Genomic DNA, 23,784 nt, shown 5'->3' on the forward strand with positions numbered 1-23,784 from the left:
ATAATACTAGTTTGCTTGCTATAGGAAAACCTAGATGAGAAAGCCTATTGCTTTTTTGCCAGCTACCACATATTAGTTACAGTGATCATCACCAAATTTTCACTTATTATGTACTTAACAGAAATCACCAGATCCTTTCACGCTCCCAACAATAGCTTTGGGGTTTCACTATCTCACTATATAGGGAAATCTCATATGCACTCAAAATAAAAGATTTTTTTCCTATATTAGCTACAGCACAAATAATAGCATCCTTCATTTAGAAACAACCAGCCTCATACTCATCTAAAGCACATAAATTTAGTTAAATGGTGCCATCTGGTGACATAAATCTTGCAGTAAATATAAAAGTCCAGAGTCAGAGTCCAGAATGATACCCAACCCTCTTGATGGCATCCAATCCAAAGTGTCTAATTTAACTTAAGAAATACTTGATCCTGCCTGACATGAAACACACAACTAATCACACTCAGTATATGGCCGTTTAACAAAGGGAATTATAACAATTGTTTGAGCCACATTTTATGCTCACCACTCTTGTTTCTCAACTCTTTGGAAGAGACTTGTATCTAACAGGATGCCCTATACAACTCCTAGAAGACATTTTAAAAGCATAAATATCAAGGACATTTTGAATCCCTGTTCCAGGCAGATCCATTTCCTCACTCTCCTTTGAACGTATATCAATGTGTATAATTTTCAACACTTCAAAATGTCACTTCCTTAAGAAAGCTGTCGACCAGCTGTGGTGGCTCACGCCTGTAATCCCAGCGCTTTGGGAGGCCAAGGCAGGCAAATCACAAGCTCAGGAGTTCAAGACCAGCCTGGTCAACATGGTGAAACCCCATCTCTACTAAAGAAAATACAAAAATTAGCTGGGCATGGTGGCACATGCCTGTAGTCCCAGTTACTCAGGAGGCTGAGGCAGAAGAATCCCTTGAACGGGAGGTGGAGGTTGCAGTGAGCCAAAGATCAAGCCACTGCACTCCAGCCTGGGTGACAGCTAGACTTCGTCTCAAAAAAAGAAGGAGAAAGCTGTCCCTGTTTCTACTGTTAAGGTTAAGCCTCTCATTCATAGCAAACTCTACTTCTTCTTTGTATATAAACTCTTGAAATTGTTTAATGCTTGTCTCCACAGTGTGTATCATAGTGTTTGGCAAAGTGTTCAATAAATATCCTGTGAACGAATTAATGTGTGAATGGATGGTGAAAACATCCTTCTCTACTCTCTCTTCTAATGCAAATCCTATTAGTAACAAGGCTCAGCTCAAGTTTACATTTTATATAAAACCTTCTCTAGCAACAACAATGTACAATAAGCCCATGCTTCTCCTATGCCATTTTAGTCTAGCCCCAAAAATTTAGTCCTCCACTATATGATGTTTTGTACTGTTTTTCATGTACATAAATATTACTTTCTTAATTGACCTTAAGCTCCTTAAGTGTAGGCATTTGGTCTTAATAGCATCCATCTGCATAAGTCTATGTAAATAAGTAAACACTTCATAAATACTTTGATAACTATTATTACTCAATTGCAATAACTAAAACACTTGTACTCTTTTTATTTAAATAAGTATTGTAAACAAATAAGTAGAAACATAATAGACCTTAGCAACTAAGAATTTCACCTTCACTGTTTTGAACAGTCAAGACTTATTTAAAGATCCATGATATGTAATTTGTTTGTTTCAACTGAAGCACATGCTTTGAGATTGTGAGTGGCAGCAAGCATTACCTAGGAAATGCCTCTCTCACATGGGCCAGCAACAACATATCAATGTAGCTTTATCCATAGAGATACTTATTGTAACAGAATTCTATCCATAGAATAATTATTGTAACATAAGTAGAAACTATCTTGTAACATAAATAGAAACTATCATTAATTATCCAAAGAGAAAAAAATCCCTTAAATGTTTTAGATATTCTATTGTAAGGCCGGGTGTGGTGCCTCATGCCTGTAACCCCAGCACTTTGGAATGCCAAGGTGGGAGGATCACTTGAGCCCAGGAGTTCAACACCAGCCTGGGCAAAATGGTGAAGTCTCCTTTCCGCAAAAAAAATACAAAAATTAGCCAGGCATGACTGCACATACCAGTAGTCCCAGGTACCAGGGAGGCTGAGGTGGGAGGATTGCTTGACCCCAGAAAGCAGAGGTTGCAGTGAGCTGAGACTGCACCACTGCACTCTAGCTTGGGCAACAGACAAGACTGAGAAAAAAGAAAGAAAAGAAAAAAAAAAGAAAAGAAAAAAGAAGGAAGGAAGGACGGAAGGAAAGAAAGGAGGGAGGGAGGGAGGGAAGGAAGGAAAATAAAAAGAAAATTAAAAATAAAAAGATATGCTACTATATTTTAAAAAGAAAATTGGACACCATAATGATAATTGTGAGTTTTATGGATTACAAAGTACTCAAGATATGTCCCAGAATGATAATGGCTCATTATAGTTGTTAAAGATTAAATCAGATCCTATAAAACACAAGAAGGAAAAAATGCCACTGTCATATTCTCCCAAGTTTAGTAATAATATTCACACACTGAATGGCCAAATACCTAACCATTTAGAACATAGGTTTTCAAATTTTAACATGCCTCAGAATCACCTGAAAGGATTAGTAAAGTACCATTTGCTGAGCCCTACTTCCAGAGTTTCTTATTCAGTCAGTAGGTCTAGGGTGAGAACCAAGAATTTGCAATTCTAACCAAGTTCACAGGTGACTAGTGCTGAGGTCCAAGAACCACATCTTGAGAATCTCTGTTTTTGAAGATTACAGCCAGGTTGTTTCACCATTAATCTTTAAATGGGTTAACAAAAAAAGATATAAATAAACTAAAAGAATAATAAATACAGCCAAGTTGCTCCAAATTCACACAACTGTAGGGGCCTTCACACCCACTATTTAAATAATCCTTCACTTCCTTATGATCAGATGGCAAAAAATACACATTATGATTAATAATTAAGACCAAAATAGCCATGATATATTCAAAGAGATGTTATTTTGAAATAAAATTATTACATTAGAATTACTATTAGGAAAATATGTAGGGTTTTTTTTACTCAAACTAAAACTCTTATACATATTTATTTTATAGACCTTACCATCATTATAATTGAATAATAATTAATTGTGTGTTTAATGTCTCTTTTCCCCTACTTGTCCATAAGGGTATTGACTGTCCTCTATAGCTTACTGTTGTATCCCTATTGCATAGCACAATGTCCAACACATAACTGGTATTTTTAAAAGAAGTGTTGATAAATGAATAAAAATTTATTAAAAGTCTATTATAATTATTAAAGGTCCACATTATGGGGATATAAAAAGGGGCAGAAGTATATTCGATTTACCATAAGGCAATGTGATAAATGCTTTTTAGTAATATGAAAAAAATGCTATGAGATACAATGAAAGGGCTAGTTAAAGCTGCCAGCAAGTAGGAATGTGTTAGAAGGCTTCAACAAAGAGATGATAAATCCCAATATGTAATACATCTGCTGTATCACCCCTATTGCTAGTAATCTCAAAAATCCACAAGGTTCTCTGTTAAGATTTATGGAAATGAAATGTACTCTATTCTAACACAAAGTCTAACATGTAAGGTTTAACTGCCTCCATTAAACAAGATAAGCCCTTTTCTAAGATTTTGCCACTGGTAGAGTTTTTTTAAAGTATCATTTACCGCTTGTTCTCCTCTAATTTCCCTCTAATTCCTCTCCCAAAAATTCCCCCTCACACACTGGGAAGAAATATAAGGCAATAAGTTAGATAAACAAGGCTAATATGATTTTAGAAGGGGTTGAAATCTGTGAAATATATCTATAGTTATTTCCATACTTTATAAGTAATGACTAAAGAATAACACATAATTTTCAATAAGTTACAAAAAACATTTGTGTTACATATCTAAAATTTAACTAACCCATAATATTATTTATTTAAAGTCTTCAAAAACAATTATGGTGGTAATATAGTTGTTTAAAAATTAAAAGTCAATTTAGAAGTACAAAAATAATTTTTAAAAATGATTCAAGGCCGGGCGCGGTGGTGCATGCCTGTAATCCCAGCACTTTCGGAAGCCAAGGCCGGCAGATCACAAGGTCAGGAGTTCGAGACCAGTCTGACCAACATGGTTAAAGCCCGTCTCTACCAAAAATAAAAAAAATTAGCCAGGAGTGGTGGTGCATGCCTGTAATCCCAGCTACTCGGGAGGCTGAGGCAGGAGAATCGCTTGAACCAGGAGGCAGAAGTTGCAGTGAGCCGATATCGCACCACTGCTCTCCAGCCTGGGCGACAGAGTGAGACTCTGTCTCAAAAAAAAAAAAAAAAAAAAAAGATTAATCTTGCTTCTTTATCACCTAACTGAAGAACTGAAGAATAAATAACCTAATAAAAGTGCCTTGAAAATCTTAATGTTTTATATATTCTAAATAAAAGAGATTTACATATTCTAAATTAATTTGTAAAATATCACAGAATTCCAATTCCATCTAAATGTGCAGCTTCTAGTATATTGCCATTTTAGGTTTGTTTTGTTTTGGTACATTAATGAACACTGATTATTATTATTTTATTTAGCTATTCTAAACAAAGAGACATAAATTAATCATAAAATATTATGGAATTCCAATTCTCTTATATTCAAATTCTGGAAAGTGTTGATGCTGTAATCATCTTAAAACTTTATTCATTTGGATAAATGTTTCCTTAGTATTACCACAAGATGTCACCCTAAGCCTAGCATCTAAATGTGCAGCATCTAGCATATTGCTGTTTCAGGGTTTTTTTTATTTTTTGCATTTGGTTTGGGCACACTAATCAACACCAATTGCTGTCTTTCAAAAAATTAAAGTGACTTTTTCTACTCTCAGTTATTGGCAAATAAAAAATCAAAATAAATAATACAGGGACTCTAGAAGAAAGGAGGAAGAAAGTTAATCAAACAGTTCATTCTCCATGCTTATCGGGTATCTTGTTACTTACCATAAAAGCAATGTATCTAACCATTGAATTTTATATGATTTTACTTTATTTTTAAAAATATTAAAAATTAATAAATGTTACTTTTATAATCAAAGTTATGTTACAAAATACCAGTCACAGTTATGTACACAGAATTCCTCAAAGAAGATACCATTTAAAACATGCTAGTATTTTTTTAAGCATATGATGAAGGACCACAAAAGGAAGACATTATTCATTTTATGGTGATGCTTTTCAGCTGGGGGCAGTGGCTCAAGCCTATAATCCAAATACTTTGGGAGGTTGAGGTGGGAGGATCACTTGAGCCCAGGAGTTCAAGACCAGCCTGGGAAACATAGCGAAACCCCATCGCTACTAAGAATTGAAAAATAAGGGCCAGGTGCAGTGATTGACGCATGTAATCCCAGCACTTTGGGAGGCCGAGGTGGGTGGATCATGAGGTCAGGAAATCAAGACCATCCTGGTCAACATGGTGAAATCCCATCTCTACAAAAAATACAAAAAATTAGCCAGGTGTGGCAGAACACACCTGTAATCCCAGCTACTCAGGAGGCTGAGGAAGGAGAACTGCTTGAACCGGGAGGCAGAGGCTGCAGTGAGCCCAGATTGTGCCACTGCACTCCAGCCTGAGTGACAGAGCAAGACTCCATCTCAAAAATAAATAAAACAAAATAAAATAGAGTGATGATTTTCATCTGTAGAGAGAGGGACTGGTTTCCTTGCCACATGTAAATATTACAGCATGTTCTGCAGTAATGGTATTTTATTATCCATTTGTGTTTTCTACATTATGATTCTCTTCTATTTCTACAGCTAATGAGAGTCATGCGAGGTACTATTTCAATGTGTTGGCTATGTATTGGCCAGAATAATGGGTGAAACCACTATCTTGCACTACTTGTAACAAGAAAAAAAAGGGTAGGATGGGGTGGGGGAGTTGGTTCAAACAGAATGCAAATTAGAGACCATAACAATGCGCTATATTTCAATGGCTCCCTACCTATCCTTTACAAAGATATAAATCTTCTCTAGGATGCACAAGTCTACATGGCTTTTCTTCTTTTGTGTCCTTAAAGAAAACGCACAGTAAGACCGCTCAAACATTCAATAATAATAGATTACTAATCAGTACATAGGTGCCCACATTGAATTCAAAAGAAAATTATGTTTTGTTGTATAATGTTGCTCTCTTGATTGCACTCTGGTTTATCCTAAAATGACTTTTAAAGACCAGCTGAAGTAAATCTATCCATTCAAAGCTGGGCAATGGGATTACTTACATAACAGCTTTTTACAGATTATTGTTGCCTCTAATTTTACTAGAGAAATTCAAACTACATTATTGGCGTTAAGCCAAGATATTTATCATTCACTTAAAATAATGGCAAAATACAATTCTTTGTCACTCATTTGTCTTTGTATTCCCTGGGTAATGGTGTTACATTATCAAATGATTATATTATTAAAAATATAGTAGAGTTATCTAAATTATCCAACAATACCCTTTCTAAATCAAGTTCTCAAAAATGCAAATTCTCAAAAGACTTAGCCAGTCTTAAGTAAACACATCATACAAATCTGTTAAGATACATTGCCATTTAGTTAATGACCTTTACTAATTATCAACTATTAATAAATATTAATTTTATCAAAAATTTGATGTTTAAAAATGTTCTCAAAAATATTATCTTTGCTGAATATAAGGTTTATTCAAATTCTGTAGGACTCCATTTAGAGTTTTTATTTAATACCAGCTAAGATGATTACAGTTATGTCATTAATTCTTGCTAGCCACAATAAAATATTTTTTAAAAGTTAATCCACAGGCAAAATAATCCTGTAAAGCTTTACACTTCTATTTTTATTCAATAGACCGATTTTCAAATTTTCAAAATTGAATAATTTTTAAAATTACATTCAAACTATAAAGTTGGAGTTTTTATCAAAAAGTACAGATATTTATAATAAAAACAAAGTATTTTCATAATTAAGCCTTATAAGTTCCTATTTTTTGATTTTATATCAATAATAACCAGCATGAAAAAGCAATGAAAATATCTAGGAGACTCAGTTATTTCTTTAAAATTATTTAAAATCAGTTATTTATTTAAATCCGGCAAAATATATTGTATAATTGAGTGGGTTTTTCATTGTTTAGTTAGTTGGTTGTTTTTTTGGGAAAAGTATTTGTTTATTTATATATTTTGTTAATTTATTTTACTTCCTAAAATATAAAAAAGAATTAAAAGCTATTTGCACAAATATAAGAGATGTATATAAAAAAACATATATAAATAAACCATATCCTTAATTTTCTTTACTATCTTTAATAAATAGGAGAATAAACATAAGTTTAAACATTATATGGTTAGCTTCATGACAAATTGCTAAGAATTCCAAAGCACTGAGATTTTCATCAATAAACTTTTCAATTCTGGATCATAAACTTTCCTAAGACAAGCAAGAAAGATGAAAAGATGTTTTTATTTTTGTTTTAAGAAGAGAGTAAAAGTGTAACTTTGATTCTGAGTAGAATGTGAACCATCATTTTTATGTTACACAATTCCTTCCCTGAAGGAAGACAACTTCCTTCTTTAGCATATTTGTCCTCAATGTTTTATAACACACTACTCAGGGTTTTCTTCTGTGTAAACTTTTCTTCCTTTATGAAACATTCTTTCAATATTTATATCTTTCAATAACCTCTTTTTATTTATATTTCCAAACAATTCCTTTCTAGGTTAACCTTATATAAGAAAAAGGAAAACAAAAAACAAAATAAAACAAAACAAATCTTCCCTTCCAGTATTAAAGAAAATTATCCCAGTTTGAAACTTGGTTAACATCAGGGTCTTTGACCACATTATTCAAACTATCAAGCCCAATTCTGACCATTAAAATGATGAATAACTTTCATAATACATACCTAGCAAAGCTTGGAATAAGCTGCTCTTAAAGATACCCATCACCTTTTTAACCGCATTTTTCAACAGCTGCTCCTCTGGTTTCCTTAATTTTTTGCAGTATTCTTCCAGTAATGACAAAGCTCGGTCAGTATCTGAAAAACATGATATTATTATTATATCTTATGGTCTTAGCAAAATAGAAAGCTAACATTAAACTATTCTATAATTGTGTTCCTAACTTAATGACATGAAATAACTTAATAAAATAATCATAATTTCTATAAACTACCATATGAAATTAATAATTATACTCAATGGCCAATTTCAACAATCCAGTTTTATTTCTATAGTCTTGTCTTCCAAAAGGATCCCTAACTGTAAAACAAAACAAAGAATTCAAAGAATTCAATCCTGGCCACGATGTTCAAGTTAGATATAACTCTCTCTTATCAGAGACACTGACCTTAAAATTGATGACTTCCTGCAAAATAATATCCAACTTCCTTAACATGACCCTTGAGGCCTCCCTCCCATGATCAAATATTTTCAGCCTTATTTCCCACTATATAGTCCACACTCTCCAAACACACATACAGTGCCTAAGTCATACTGGATTACTCACTTTTCCCTTCCATTTTCCTCTACACACATGCATGCGCAGACACCCACACACATACACACACGCATGCACGTGCACACTTGCTCTCTCCCCGACCTCTCTCTTTCTCTCTCTCTCTCTCTCTCTCTACTTTTTCTCACCTCTGTACTTTTCTTTGCTCCTACTGTTCTCTGTGCTGGTATTTCTTCCCCTATACCACTGTATATACCCCCTAGAATCAGTGTGCTATCTTGAAAAGGGGTTCTTGTCAGGCAAATCTGGGTATGACCCAGATCTTACTTACTAGCTGTGTGTGACCTTTAACAAGTTCCTTAACCTCTCTGAGCTTCAGTTTCCTCACAGGTGTTATGATTAGACAATATATGCACAATCCCTAGCACAATGTCCAGCACACAGAAAATAATCAAGTAAGTCAACTGAACACCTACTTTCTCTTCATTCAGATCTAACTCAAATGCTCTCTCTTCCATAAAGCCATCTCTGATGGTTAAAATTAATCACCATTCCGTCTTCTTCTAAACCACTTTGCCTATATGAATTTGTCGGCAGTCTTAACCCATATCTTATTATTTTATGACTTCTTGAATAATGTCCTCATCCTTCACAAGACAAAACACCCTTGAAAAAGTCACTAGAGTTATACAACCTTTGTGTTTAGGTGATAATTGTCTTTGAATTTAAAAGCCCTCCTTCCCTTCCAATCCATCACTTTCAAAAAAGCCTAAATACCAATTATAATAACAATAGCTTATATTTATTTTCTATTTCCTCCTTTCTCTTGAACCTTCCAACTCTTCTTCCTCATGGCCATTCTCAGCTGATGGTATTACTTCCTATTACATGGAAAATCAGAAGGCAGATTCCACAAGCTCCTAACATAACATCTACTGACTTACCTGCAACTGCACCCACATAGTCTGCCTTCCCTTATATTACTATGAATAAAGAATTTGTGTTTCTAAGGTCAACTCCTCTCTTGAGCACTGGAATCTATCCTCTCTTGCTTACTCAAGGAAATTGTTCCATTATCAATTGTTTTCTTTTCCACTCAATCATCCCATCATTACTAAATCCAGCAGTCAATTATCAATCATCTCATTTGGCCCATAAGCATCATTTGATATTGTCACACTCTTGAAAACACTTTTTTCACTAGGCTTCCACACAGGTGTGCTGGTAAATATTTAAAAACTAGTTCAGATAAAAAAGAAAACATGGGCACCTACACGCACATGAGTTTGTTATAATTTTACTGACACAAGGATGTATAGCAACCAGTCTACAAATAATAATAAGATATACAACCTTTAATTGCAAATTCCATTAGTCAGTTGATTCTCAATAATATTTTTATTGGTTTTTACCAAATTCTTGTATTCATAGCCAACTTAGGGTTATAACTGATGAATGAGTAGTTCCAACATATATGTGGTTTGATTATGTTGTCATATTAATAAAATGAAAATAAAACAACAAAGATAATGTTTGTGAAAACCTCACTCAATTATGTTATTTGTTTGCTGAATCAGATAATAATTTTTGAATAGTGGACAAATATTTCCTCAATTTCTGTACTAATATCAATGTAACAGCAACGGACACAAAATGCTTTTAACTTGCGCTTAAATTATTAGTATTTACTTTATCACTTTCTTATCAGCAAAACAATAAATCAAGCCCAAATTTGTAGCATTTGCAATTTCCAAAGTCTAAATATTCCCACCATGGCCAATTTCAAGGTACCAACATGATGTCTCTGAACATGGATCTGAGAAAAGATGCACAGCAGCATACCATTATGTAGCTTATCCACCACACAAATACAATCAATGTAAATAACTCAAGAGCAGAGATGGTATGAAAATGAAAAATAATTAAGAATTGATGACTGTTGAGTATTTATTACTTTTTAATATAATTTAGTTAAGTTTATGTGTAATTATTTTTGTTAGTGATGGGGTCTCCCTACATTGCCCAAGTTAGTCTTGAACTCCTGACCTCAAGCAATCCTCCTGCCTTGACCTCCCAAAGTGCTGGGATTACAGGCATGAGCCACCATGCCTGGCCCATAGTTTATGCATAATTTTTAAGTGGTTGAGTTTAACTTTTTTTTTTTTTTGAGATGGAGTCTCACTTTGTTGCCCAGGCTGGAGCGCAGTGGCGTGATCTCGGCTCACTGCAACCTCCGCCTCCTGGGTTCAAGCAGTTCTCCTGCCTCAGCCTCCTGAGTAGCTGGGACTACAGGTGCGTGCAACCACACCCAGCTAATTTGTGTATTTTTAGTACAGACAGGGTTTCACCACGTTGGCCAGGATGATCTTGATCTCTTGACCTTGTGATCCACCCACCTCGGCCTCCCAAAGCACTGGGATTACATGTGTGAGCCACCGTGCCCGGCTTTAACATTTTTGAAATGGCTGTATTTTCTTGCAAATTTGCTGAAAATTTAATGATAAGCTCTTGCAAGCTGACATGAGCCGTCTCCAGCACACCATTATTTCCAGGGCAGCACTCTCTCCCAGATTGTTTTCCCACTTCATGGATGCCCTTTCTCAATCACATTTATTAGTTCCCTCTAATTTCTCAATGAGGGCTTAAGATGTTTAGAATACCTCTGAACATGGTAAGACTTCTTTAATCTTACTCCCTGGATAATCTTACCCAGTTTCCTTGATAATCTTATCTAATTCCCTAGTTTTAAATATTACCAGCACCCTCAAGACTTCCGAATGTATATCTGTAGCTCAGAACTTTCCTCTGAATTCCAGACTCATATCCAGCTGAATGCTCAACATTTCCATTTGGATGTCTAATAAGCATCTCAAACTTCACTTGTCAAAACTGAACTCCAGATCTTATCCACCTACCCTCAATCTGCTTCTCCTCCAATGTATCTCCATCTTTCACCCTTCCAATTATTCAGACCCAAATTCCTGAAGTCAGCATTCATTCTTTTCTCTAATTCTCTACATCTATCCATCAGTAAATCCTGTGGGCTCCAACATCAAATTATATGCAGAATCCCATCACTTCTCCCTACCTCCAGTGCCACCATCCTGGCACAACCTATCATCATCTATCCCCTACATTACTGCAATGTTCTACTAGTTTACATGCTGTCACCTTTGCCCTCCTACAGTCTTTTCTCTTTTTTTTCTTTTTTCTTTCTGTCTTTGTTTGTTTGTTTTGTTTTTTGTTTTCTTTTAAGCAGGATCTCTCTCTGTCACCCAGATGGGAATGTAGTGGGGCAATCACTGCACATTTCAGCATCAGCCTCCCAGGCTCAAGTGATCCTCCCAAATCATTTTTTGAATTTTGATTCTTTTGTAGAGATGAGGTCTCACTATGTTGCCCAGGCTGGCCTACAGTCTTTTCTAAACCCAATAGCCAAAAATATCCTTTCAAGTCATCAACTAGATTATGTCATTCCTCAACTCAAACCCTCCAGTGTCTCCCCATCCCACTCAGAGCAAAGGCCCACCTCTCTGACTTCAGCTCTTAGACCTCTCCTCTTGCTCAATCTACTCCAACCACAGTATGCTGTTTCTCAAATATATCAAGAACTCTCCTATATCATGACCTCTATACTTGTGATTCTGCCTATAACACTCTTCTCTCAGGTATCCATAAAGCTTGCTCCTTCACTTCTTTCATATCTCTGCTTATATATCATCTTAGTAGTAAGGCCTTCCCTAATACTCCTATATAACATAGCAAACTTCAAGCTTATCCCCTTGAAAGAAATGAGAATTTCAATTGGGCAATAAGAGATGGAGGAGGACATTGCGTAACTACTCCTCTTCTATCTAGTAAGATTAGAAATATAGAAATAAATGTGGATGAACAGAGAGCTCACTCCAATTTATGTTAACAAAGAATGGTGATATAAATGTGTGCTAATATATTTGCATAAACTTTAATTTTTAAAAATGATTTCACACTTTACTTGCGTAATGTTTTAACAACTCCGAATCAAGGACAAATATTTCAATCCCCATTTTGTCAATAATTAAACAATCAGCAGTTTCCCCAAAATGATGGTGGCTCACTTTCTAACCCATCCCTACACACTATTTACAAATATAAATAGTTACTTTACTTACCACTGTAGGTGATCAACAATACAATAATTATACTATACCTCTCTCTCTACTTATATGTATCTGTGGGCTCTAATCACATGATTACCTCTAGTGCCCAAAGCTTTAGTCTTTTTCATTTCCTCATTAAAGTCTGCCGACATTTTTCGGGAAACCTACTAAGTGCTGAGCACCTTTTTCTTTTCTCTCTCTTTTTTTTTTAATACAATTATAACTAAAGCCTTTTTTTTAAGCTTCTGTGGCATTGTTGTAGGTATTACCCTAGTCGTTTATTCTTTTAAAGGGCAATTCTTGGCCAGGCACGGTGGCTCACACCTATAATTCCAGCACTTTGGGTGGCCAAGGTGGAAGGAGGGCTTGAGACCAGGAGTTTGAGACCAGCCTGGGCAACACAGCAAAACCCTTTCTCTACAACAAAATTTTAAAATTAGCCAGGTGTGGTGGTGCACATCTGCACTCCCAGCTACTCAGAAGGCTGAGATGGGAGGATCATTTAAGCCCAGGAGTTCGAGGCTTCAGTGGGCCACCATCCTGCTACTACACTCCAGCCTGGGCTACAGAGTGAGACCCTGTCTCTAAATAAATAAGTAAAATACCCTGTCTCTAAGTAAATAAGTAAAATTAAGAGCAATTCTCAAAAATGTATTAACAATATTCCCACAATCACATCTACAAATATAATTAGATAAGTAAGGGGAATTTCACTCACTCATTTAGCATATATTTATTCAATAACTATAAAGGGAAAATACTGTATTGATTCAAAACAGCTAGATGTTTTCTAAACCAGCAGAGCTTACTATGCCTCTCATCACTGTAGGATAAAAATTTGACACATAAAAAATGCTAAAATATTTTTAAAAGGTCGTATATAATCAAGTCTCTAAGTTAGGCTTTCACACACCAGCATCTAGGGCTGGAATTGTGGCTGCCCTTTTATGCTGCTTTTGATTATTGAGAATGATCATCACCTGGAGTCAATTCTATTATGCTCTTCAACTCTCTCTACTCAAATCCTTATTTCTGGTTAATGAAAGTTTGAAGGTAATCTAAAAATGACAAATTAAACAAATGAGACAAATGGCAAGGATCTTTTCATACAAATTAAAAATCCCTAACCTAATCTCCATAAATTGAATAAAGTGGAAAGCTGAGATAATTATCCAAGCAAGTCAAGATTCATATTTTAATTGATGTTCAAATAACCAAGTGGAGAATTTTTCACCTAAATTGCCCCAATTCTCCTGTTTTCTTCATTAAACTCTACCTTCATATGACTCCTGAGTCTACAGGAAAAAAAAAAAATAGCTAAATTTGGATTACTTGAGGGCAGGCACAGGAGGAAATGGGGGGGGAAGGGAGAATCACTTTTTAAAATAAGAAATTTTTGCATGAAATATGCAACCAAGGGATAGTGAATGTTACATAATTAGAACTGTAGGTAATCATGTGTCTGTTAATTAAGGTTCAAATCTATATTGTACATGGTTTAAGAATAGCATCACCAGAAAGTTATAAATAATTTGGGACAGGTAATTTAAATTTGAAACAGTGATTGGCCATAGTGCTAACAAATGAACTTTTAGAGAAAAGAAAATGATGATACATAAAATCATTTGCCATGGCTTAAAAAATGAAGAATTACAGAACATACAGTGGTATCATTAGGAAAACTCAGATCAAAGTATAATAGAGAAAAGGTGAATTTAACAGGCAAATTTTGGAAAGTAAAGCATTTAGAATAGTGAAATTATTTTACATAAATATATTCAACATTTTTACAGTTTAAAAAGAACTTTTAAATGCATTACCTTATCTGATTCTCACCACTGAGAAGTCATACCTATTTTACATGAAACTGAAACTCAGAGCGGCTTGTCCAAGATCACAGAGCTACTAAATAACAGATTTGGAGCTTAATCCAAAAGCTTTTGATTCCAAGTATAGTGTTCTCTCCACAATACCACCCTTAATCCTCCAGAAATGGAGTTGAGCATATTTTTATGGAAAAAATAAAATAAAACTTGACCAATCAGACATAAATCGTATCACTGAATTTTAGAATCTAGGGTTAAACGTTGAATCACAAATGTTCACATTTAGTCTTTTAATTTGTATTTGTAACATATAAATAAAAATGGTCCTACCTTTATAAGTCTGGTAGATAGAGAAAAAGGTTATTTCAGCCATTAATCAAGTATTTATTGACTATCTTACTATATCCAGACACTGGGAACACAGTACTGAACAAAATAGGCAATAGTCTACCCTCACAGAGATTTTAGTCTCAAAATAAAGATAATTAACTAGGAAATTCCAAAAAAGTGAAAGATTAAAACAGAGTATAAGAATGCTATCACGGCCGGGAGCAGTGGCTCACGCCTGTAATACCAGCACTTTGGGATGCCAAGGCAGGCAGATCACCTGAGGTCAGGAGATCGAGACCAGCCTGACCAACATGGTGAAACCCCGTCTCTACTAAAAATGCAAAAATTAGCTGGGCATGGTTGCGGGTGCCTATAATCCCAGCTACTTGGGAGGCTGAGGCAGGAAATCACTTGAACCCGGGAGGCGGAGGTTGCAGTGAGCTGAGATCGTGCCACTGCACTCCAGCATGGGTGACAGACAGAGATTCCGTCTCAAAGAAAAAAAAAGAATGGTATCATAAGGTACCAGGTACCATGGGAGTAGAGAATTAAGTTGATGGCATATGTACAATGTTAACAAGTTTGGCCTTATACCAAGGGTAGAATGACAAGTCATGGAAGATTTTTAACTGAAGAGGAATATGACCATTTTTTAGATTTAGAACGATTAACTATAGTATGATATGTATCCATTAAAACAAGCAATAACAATTAGACATTTTTCATATTTTAAATATATACAAAATTGAATGATCACAATTTTATCATTACTTATTAGACATTAGGACTAGAAAATGAAAGTGAGAGGTGAAGCCGGCTGGCTTCTGGGTCAGGTGGGGACTTGGAGAACTTTTCTGTCTAACTAAAGGATTGTAAATGCACCAATCAGTGCTCTGTGTCTAGCTAAAGGATTGTAAATGCACCAATCAGTGCTCTGTGTCTAGCTAAAGGTTTGTTAATGCACCAATCAGCACTTGGTAAAAACGGATCAATCAGCACTGTAAAACGGACCAATCAGCACTCTATAAAATGGACCAAGCAGCTCTCTGTAAAATGGACCAATCAGTAGGATGTGGGTGGGGCCAAATAAGGGAATAAAAGCAGGCCACCTGAGCCAGCAGCAGCAATCTGCTTGGGTCCCCTTCCACACTGTGGAAGCTTTGTTCTTTCGCTCTTCACAATAAATCTTGCTGCTGCTCACTCTTTGGGTCTGCGCCACCTTTATGAGCTATAACACTCACTGCAAAGGTCTGCAGCTTCACTCCTGAAGTCAGCGAGACCATAAACCCACCAGGAGGAATAAATAACTCCAGACGCGCCACCTTTAAGAGCTGTAACACTCACCGCAAAGGTCTGCAGCTTCACTCCTAAAGTCAGCAAGACCATGAACCCACCAGAAGGAAGAAACTCCGGACACATCCAAACATCAGAAGGAACAAACTCTGGACACACCATCTTTAAGAACTGTAACACTCACCACAAGGGTCCATGGCTTCATTCTTGAAGTCAGAGAGACAAAGAACCCACCAATTCTGGACACATTTTGGCGACCATGAAGGGACCATCACCTTTCGCCAAGCAGTGAGATTATCACCTATCGCCAAGTGGTGAGTACCATTGGACCACTTTCACTTGCTATTCTGTCCTATTTTTCCTTAGAATTCAGGGGCTAAATACCAGACACCTATTGGCCAGTTAAAAGTGACTAGCGCAGCCGCCAGACTAAAGACACAGGTGTCAGGCTTTCTGGGAAAGGGCTCTCTAACAAACCCCGACTCTTCAGAGTTGGGAGCATTGGTTTGCCTGGAACCAGCTTCTGCATTTCCTGTACTTCTGGGCTGAGCCAAGGGTCGACAGAGAGGAAAGTCATTCAACTCCAGGGTCCCGACAACAAGTTGGTTGACCCTGCAGCCATGAGCGAAACTCTCAAAGGCATGTCGCCCAAGCAAGACTCATCTATCTATCTTGATCCTTGCCCCCTGGGTCCTAACGCCTGCCAGATAAACTTCCTCTCGCCTGTCTTCTCCAAGGCTAGTCCCGCTTATAAAAACCACTCACTCTCTCTGGTGCTTTTCTAGTTTCTCCTATAAGAATGATTTCTAGTATAAACTCCAGGACTCTGTTACCTTCTTTTGGCACCTGGGCTCACCAATCAAAAAGACATAATTTTTGCCCAAAGCCCCGTCATAGGGGAGACTATCTGGAATTTTAGGATCCCTCCTCAGACAAGCAGGCCTAACAAAGGCTATTCCTACAGCTAGGATACAGGGAGCCTCAGAAATTGTATCCTTCCTATTCATATAAGTGAGGATAAAAGGCATCAGTCTTCCAATTCTGGAGATCCCTCCCCTCCCTCAGGGTATGGCCCTCCACTTAATTTTTGGGGCATAACATCTTTATAGGACAGGGGTAAAATCCCAATACTAAGAGAAGAATGCTTAGGACTCTAACAAGTTTTCGACAATGCTTCAGTAAAGGCGACTAAATTGGATTTTTCTCGGTCCTCTTTGTGGTCTAGGAGGACAGGCAAGGGTGCAGGTTTTCGAGAATGCATCAGTAAGGGCCACTAAATCCAACCTTCCTTGGTCCTCCTTGTGGTCTAGGAGGAAAACTAGTGTTTCTGCTGCTGTGGCAGTGAGCACAACTATTCTGATTAGCAGGGTCCAGGGACCGTTGTGGGTTCTTGGGCATGGGGAGAAACAAACCAAAACCATGGGTGGTTTTGTCTTTCAGATGGGAAACACTCAGGCATCAAAAGGCTCACCCTTGAAATGCATCCCAAGCCATTGGGACCAATTTGACCCAAAAACCCTGAAAAAGAGGTGGCTCATTTTTTTCTGCACTATGGTCTGGCCCCATTATTCTCTCTCTGATGGGGAAAAATGGCCACCTGAGGGAAGTATAAATTACAATACTATCCTGCAGTTTGACCTTTTCTGTAAGATGGAATGCAAATGGAGTGAAATACCTTATGTCCATGCTTTCTTTTCATTGAAGGAGAATACATAACTATGCAAAGCTTGCAATTTACATCCCACAGGAGGATCTTTCAGCTTACCCTCATATCCTAGCCTCCCTACAGCTCCCCTTCCTATTAAGGATAAGCCTCCTCTAATCTCCCCGGCCCAGAAGGAAATAAGCAAAGAAATCTCCAAAGGACCACAAAACCCCCCAGGCTGTCAGTTTTGTCCCCTTCAAGCTGTAGGGGGTGGGGAATTTGGCCCCACCCAGGTACATGACCCCTTCTCCCTCTCTGATTTAAAGCAGATCAAGGCAGACCTGGTGAAGTTTTCAGATGGTCCTGATAGGTACACAGATGTCCTACAGGGTCTAGGGCAAACCTTCAATCTCTCTTGGAGAGATGTCATGCTATTGTTAGCTCAAACCCTGGCCTTTAATGAAAAGAATGTGGCTTTAGCTGCAGCATGAGAGTTTGGCGATACCTGGTATCTCAGTCAAGTAAATGATAGAATGACAGCTGAGGAAAGGGACAAATTCTCTACTGGCCAGCAAGCCATCCCCAGTATGGATCCCCACTGGGACCCTGACTCAGATCATGGGGACTGGAGTCATAAACATCTGTTGACCTGTGTTCTAGAAGGACTAAGGAGAATTAGGAAAAAGCCCATGAATTACTCAATGATGTCCACCATAGCTCAGGGAAAGGAAGAAAATCCTTCTGCCTTCCTCAAGTGGCTATGGGAGGCCTTAAGAAAATATACTCCCCTGTCACCCAACTCACTATGGGGTCAATTGATTCTAAAAGATACATTTATTACCCAATCAGCTGCAGATATCAGGAGAAAGCTCCAAAAGCAAGCCCTGGGCTCTGAACAAAATCTGGAGGCATTATTAAACCTGGCAACCTCAGTGTTCTATAATAGGGACCAAGAGGAACAGGCCCAAAAGGAAAAGTGAAATCAGAGAAAGACCACAGCCTTAGTCATGGCCCTCAGACAAACAAACTTTGGTGGTTCAAAGAGGTCAGAAAATGGAGCAGGCCAATCACTCAGTAGGGCTTGTCATCAGTGTAGTTTACAAGGACACTTTAAAAAAGATTGTCCAATGAGAAACAAGCTGCCCCCTCGTCCATGTCTGCTATGCTGAGGCAATCACTGGAAGGTGCACTGCCACAGAGTGCAGAGGTTCTCTGGGCCAGTAACCCCCAATAAGAAGACCCAACAACAGGACTGAGGGTGCCTGGGGCAAGCACCAGCTCATGTTATCACCCTCACTGAGCCCCGGGTACGTTTAACCATTGAGGGCCAGGAAATTGACTTCCTCCTGGACACTGGCGCGGCCTTCTCAGTGTTAATCTCCTGTCCCAGACGACTGTCCTCAAGGTCCGTTACCATCTGGGGAATCCTAGGACAGTCTGTAACCATGTATTTCTCCCACCTCCTCAGTTGTAATTGGGAGACTTTGCTCTCTTCACATGCCTTTCTTGTTATGCCTGAAAGTCCCACACCCTTATTAGGGAGGGATATATTAGCCAAAGCTGGAGCTATTATTTACATGAATATGGGGAACAAGTTATCCATTTGTTGTCCCCTACTTGAGAAGGGAATCAACCCTGAAGTCTGGGCATTGGAAGGATAATTTGGAAGGAAAAAAATGCCCGCCCAGTCCAAATCAGGCTAAAAGATCCCACCACTTTTCCTTATCAAAGGTAACATCCCTTAAGGCCTGAAGCTCATAAAGGATTACAAGATATTGTTAAACATTTAAAAGCTCAAGGCTTAGTAAGGAAATGCAGCAGTGACTGCAACACCCCAATTCTAGGAGTACAAAAACTGAATGGTCAGTGGAGACTAGTGCAAGATCTTGGACTCATCAATAAGGCAATAATTCCTCTATATCCAGTTGTACCCAACCCCTATACCCTGCTCTCTCAAATATCAGAGGAAGCAGAATGGTTCACTGTTCTGGACCTCAAGGATGCCTTCTTCTGTATTCCCCTGCACTCTGACTCCCAGTTTCTCTTTGCCTGTGAGGATCCCACAGACCACACATCCCAACTTACACAGACGATCTTGCCCCACGGGTTTAGGGATAGCCCTTACCTGTTTGGTCAGGCACTGGCCCAAGATCTAGGCCACTTCTCAAGTCCAGGCACTCTGGTCCTTCAGTATGTGGATGATTTACCTTTGGCTACCAGTTTGGAAGCCTCATGCCAACAGGCTACTCTAGATCTCTTGAACTTTTTAGCTAATCAAGGGTACAAGGCATCTAGGTCAAAGGCCCAGCTTTGCCTACAGCAGGTCGAATATCTAGGCTTAATCTTAGCCAGAGGGGCCAGGGCCCTCAGCAAGGAATGAATACAGCCTATACTGGCTTATCATCACCCTAAGACATTAAAACAGTTGCAGGGGTTCCTTGGAATCACGGGCTTTTGCCGACTATGGATCCCCGGATACAGCGAGATGGCCAGACCACTCTATACTCTAATCAAGGAGCCCCAGAGGGCAAATACTCATCTAGTAGAATGAGAACCAGGGTCAGAAACAGCCTTCAAAACCTTAAAGCGGGCCCTAGTACAACTCCAGCTTTAAGCCTTCCCACAGGACAAAACTTTTCTCTATATGTCACAGAGACAGCAGGGATAGCTCTTGGAGTCCTTACTCAGACTCATGGGATGAACCCACAACCAGTGGCATACCTAAGTAAGAAAATTGATGTAGTAGCAAAAGGCTGGCCTCACTGTTTAAGGGTAGTTGTGGCAGTGGCCATCTTAGTGTCAGAGGCTATCAAGATAATACAAGGAAAGGATCTCACTGTCTGGACTACTCATGATGTAAATGGCATACTAGGTGCCAAAGGAAGTTTATGGCTATCAGACAACCGCCTACTTAGATACCAGGCACTACTCCTTGAAGGACTGGTGCTTCAAATACCTATGTGTGCAGCCCTCAACCCTGCCACTTTTCTCCCAGAGGATGGGGAACCAATCAGCATGACTGCCAAACTTATAGTCCAAACTTATGCCACCCGAGATGATCTCTTAGAAGTCCACTTAGACTGATGGAAGTTCATTTGTGGAGAATGGGATACTACGGGCAGGTTATGCCATAGTTAATGATGTAACCGTACTTGAAAGTAAACCTCTTCCCCCAGGGACCAGTGCCCAGTTAGCAGAACTAGTGGCACTTACCCGAGCCTTGTAACTGGGAAAGGGAAAAAGAATAAATGTGTATACAGATAGCAGATATGCTTATCTAATCCTACATGCCTATGCTGCAATACGGAAAGAAAGGGAGTTCCTAACCTCTGGGGGAACACCCATTAAATACCACAAGGAAATCATGGAGTTATTGCACTCAGTGCAAAAGCCCAAGGAGGTGGCAGTCTTACACTGTCGAAGCCATCAAAAAGGGGAAGGAGAGGAGAGAACAGCAGCATAAGCAGCTGGCAGAGGCAGGGAAAGACTAGCGGAGAGAGAGAGAGAGGAAGAGACAGAGATATAGAGAGAGAGAAAAAGAGAGATAGGAAGTCAAAGAGAGAGACAGAGAGGAAGAGACTGAAAGTCAAAGAGAGAAGGAAAGAGAGGAAGAGACAAAGGAGTCAAAGAGACAGAGAGAAATAGAAGTAGTAAAGAAAAAACAGTGTACCCTATTCCTTTAAAAGTCAGGGTAAATTTAAAACCTATAATTGATAATTGAAGGTCTTCTCTGTAACCCTATATCACTCCCATACCACCTTGTTGTCAGTGTAAACAAGGGCATAGCCCGAAAGCACTGAGGCCACTGACAACCCATAGCCTTCCTATCAAAAATCCTTAACCCAGCAGGTTTCCTAACAAGGGATCTAAATCTTAACTAATTATCATACGAAGGTCTGACCAGACCTAGGAGGAACTCCCTTCAGGACAGGATGATAGATGGTTCCTCCCAGGCAAGTAAGGAAAAAAAGACACAATGGATATTCAGTGAGGAAACTCTTGTAGAAGCAGAGTTAGGAAAATTGCCTAATAATTGGTCTGCTCAAATGTGCGAGCTGTTTGCACTCAGCCAAACTTTAAAGTACTTACAGAATCAGGAAGGAGCCATCTATACCAATTTTAAGTTAATATGGACTGAACGAGGTCTTACTAATAGCAAAGAATAATTGAAATCCCAAACTTACAAGGTTTTCAACAAAAGTAAAGTTTGCTAAAAGTTTACAGTGTAACATATATTATCCTAACTTCTAATCTTATGAAAATCAGACCTTATCAGTACCCCTCAAAGCTCAAGTCCATCAGCGCAGAGCCATACAACTAATACCCCTACTTATAGGGTTAGGAATGGCTACTGCTACAGAAGCTGGAATAGCAGGTTTATGTACTTCATTATCCTACTACCACACACTCTCACAGGAATTCTCAGACAGTTTGCAAGAAATAACAAAATCTATCCAGTAAGGATAGTAACCACAACCCCAAACAGACTCTTTGGCAGCAGTGACTCTCCAAAACTACCGAGGCCTAGACCTCCTCACTGCTGAAAAAGGAGGACTCTGCACCTTCTTGGGGTAGAGTGTTGTTTTTATACTAACCAGTCAGGGATAGTATGAGATGCTGTCCGGCGTTTATAGGAAAAGGCTTCTGAAATCAGAAAACACCTTTCAAACCCTTACCAACCTCTAGAGTTGGGCAATATGGCTCCTCCCCTTTCTAGGTCCCATGGCAGCCATCTTGCTGTTACTCGCCTTTGGGCCCTGTATTTTTAACCTGCTTGTCAAATTTGTTTCCTCTAGAATCGAGGCCATCAAGCTACTGATGGTCTTACAAATGGAACCCTAAATGAGCTCAACTAACAACTTCTACTGAGGACCCCTGGACCGACCCACCGGTCCTTTCACTGGCCTAAAGAGTTAACCTCTGGAGGACACCACAACTGCAGGGCCCCTTCTTCACCCCATCCAGCAGAAAGTAGCTAGAGCAGTCATCGGCCAAATTCCCGACAGCAGTTGGGGTGTCCTGTTTAGAGATGGGATTGAGAGGTGAAGCCGGCTGGGCTTCTGTGTCAGGTGGGGACTTGGAGAACTTTTCTGTATAGCTAAAGGATTGTAAATGCACCAATCAGCTCTCTGTGTCTAGCTAAAGGATTGTAAATGCACCAATCTGTGCTCTGTGTCTAGCTAAAGGTTTGTAAATGCACCAATCAGCACTTGGTAAAAACGGGCCAATCAGCACTCTGTAAAACAGAACAAGCAGCACTCTGTAAAACAGAACAAGCAGCGCTCTGTAAAATGGACCAATCAGTAGGATGTGGGTGGGGCCAAATAAGGGAATAAAAGCATGCTGCCCGAGCCAGCAGCAGCAACCCGCTGGGGTCCCCTTCCACGCTGTAGAAGCTTTGTTCTTTCGCTCTTTGCAATAAATCTTGCTGCTGCTCACTCTTTGGGTATGTGCCACCTTTATGAGCTGTAACATACACTGTGAAGGTCTGCAGCTTCACTCCTGAAGTCAGCAAGACCACAAACCCACCAGGAGGAATGAACAACTCTGGACATGCCACCTTTAAGAGCTGTAACATGCACCGCGAAGGTCTGCAGCTTCACTCCTGAAGTCAGCGAGACCATGAACCCACCAGAAGGAAGAAACTCTGGACACATCCAAACATCAGAAGGAACAAACTCTGGACACACCATCTTTAAGAACTGTAACACTCACCACGAGTATCAGTGGCTTCATTCCTGAAGTCAACAAGACAGAATCCACTCATTCCAGACACAAAAGTATTTTACTAAGAAGTATTCACATATGCTTAATTCCTATTGTTGATGTTATTGCTTTTTTACAAATCAAGGATACTCATGAGAAAGTAATAAAGTAATGAATAGCAATAGAAAAGTTAGTCTTGAACCAGGTTTTTAAAAAAAAAAAAAAAAATTAACATTAAAATGTATAGTTCGGCCGGGCATGGTGGCTGACACCTGTAATCCCAGCACTTGAGGAGGCTGAGGCAGGCAGATACCTGAGGTCAGGAGTTCGAGACCAGCCTGACCAACATGGAGAAACCCCGTTTCTACTAAAAATACAAAA

At 38.7% G+C, this 23,784-nt stretch overlaps 1 protein-coding gene and 1 long non-coding RNA gene across 15 annotated transcripts in view; one reads left to right on the forward strand and one right to left on the reverse strand.

Annotated features, from left to right (window-relative positions):
- The window catches only part of DLG2 (discs large MAGUK scaffold protein 2), a 2,168,441-nt gene that overhangs the window by 2,130,580 nt on the left and 14,077 nt on the right, over positions 1 to 23,784 (reverse strand). For all 14 annotated transcript variants that reach the window (XM_063783330.1, XM_063783332.1, XM_063783324.1 and 11 more), the window contains one exon: positions 7,914 to 8,045. In XM_063783330.1, the coding sequence (XP_063639400.1) occupies positions 7,914 to 8,045 (132 nt within the window). The remainder of the gene's footprint in view (positions 1 to 7,913; positions 8,046 to 23,784) is intronic.
- Positions 15,892 to 23,135, forward strand: LOC134807274 (uncharacterized). Its single transcript, XR_010147301.1, has 2 exons — positions 15,892 to 16,366; positions 22,494 to 23,135. It is a non-coding gene; the product is annotated as an uncharacterized LOC134807274 (long non-coding RNA).

This window comes from Pan troglodytes, chromosome 9 (assembly GCF_028858775.2).
Source record: "Pan troglodytes isolate AG18354 chromosome 9, NHGRI_mPanTro3-v2.0_pri, whole genome shotgun sequence".
NCBI classification, from domain to species: domain Eukaryota; kingdom Metazoa; phylum Chordata; class Mammalia; order Primates; family Hominidae; genus Pan; species Pan troglodytes.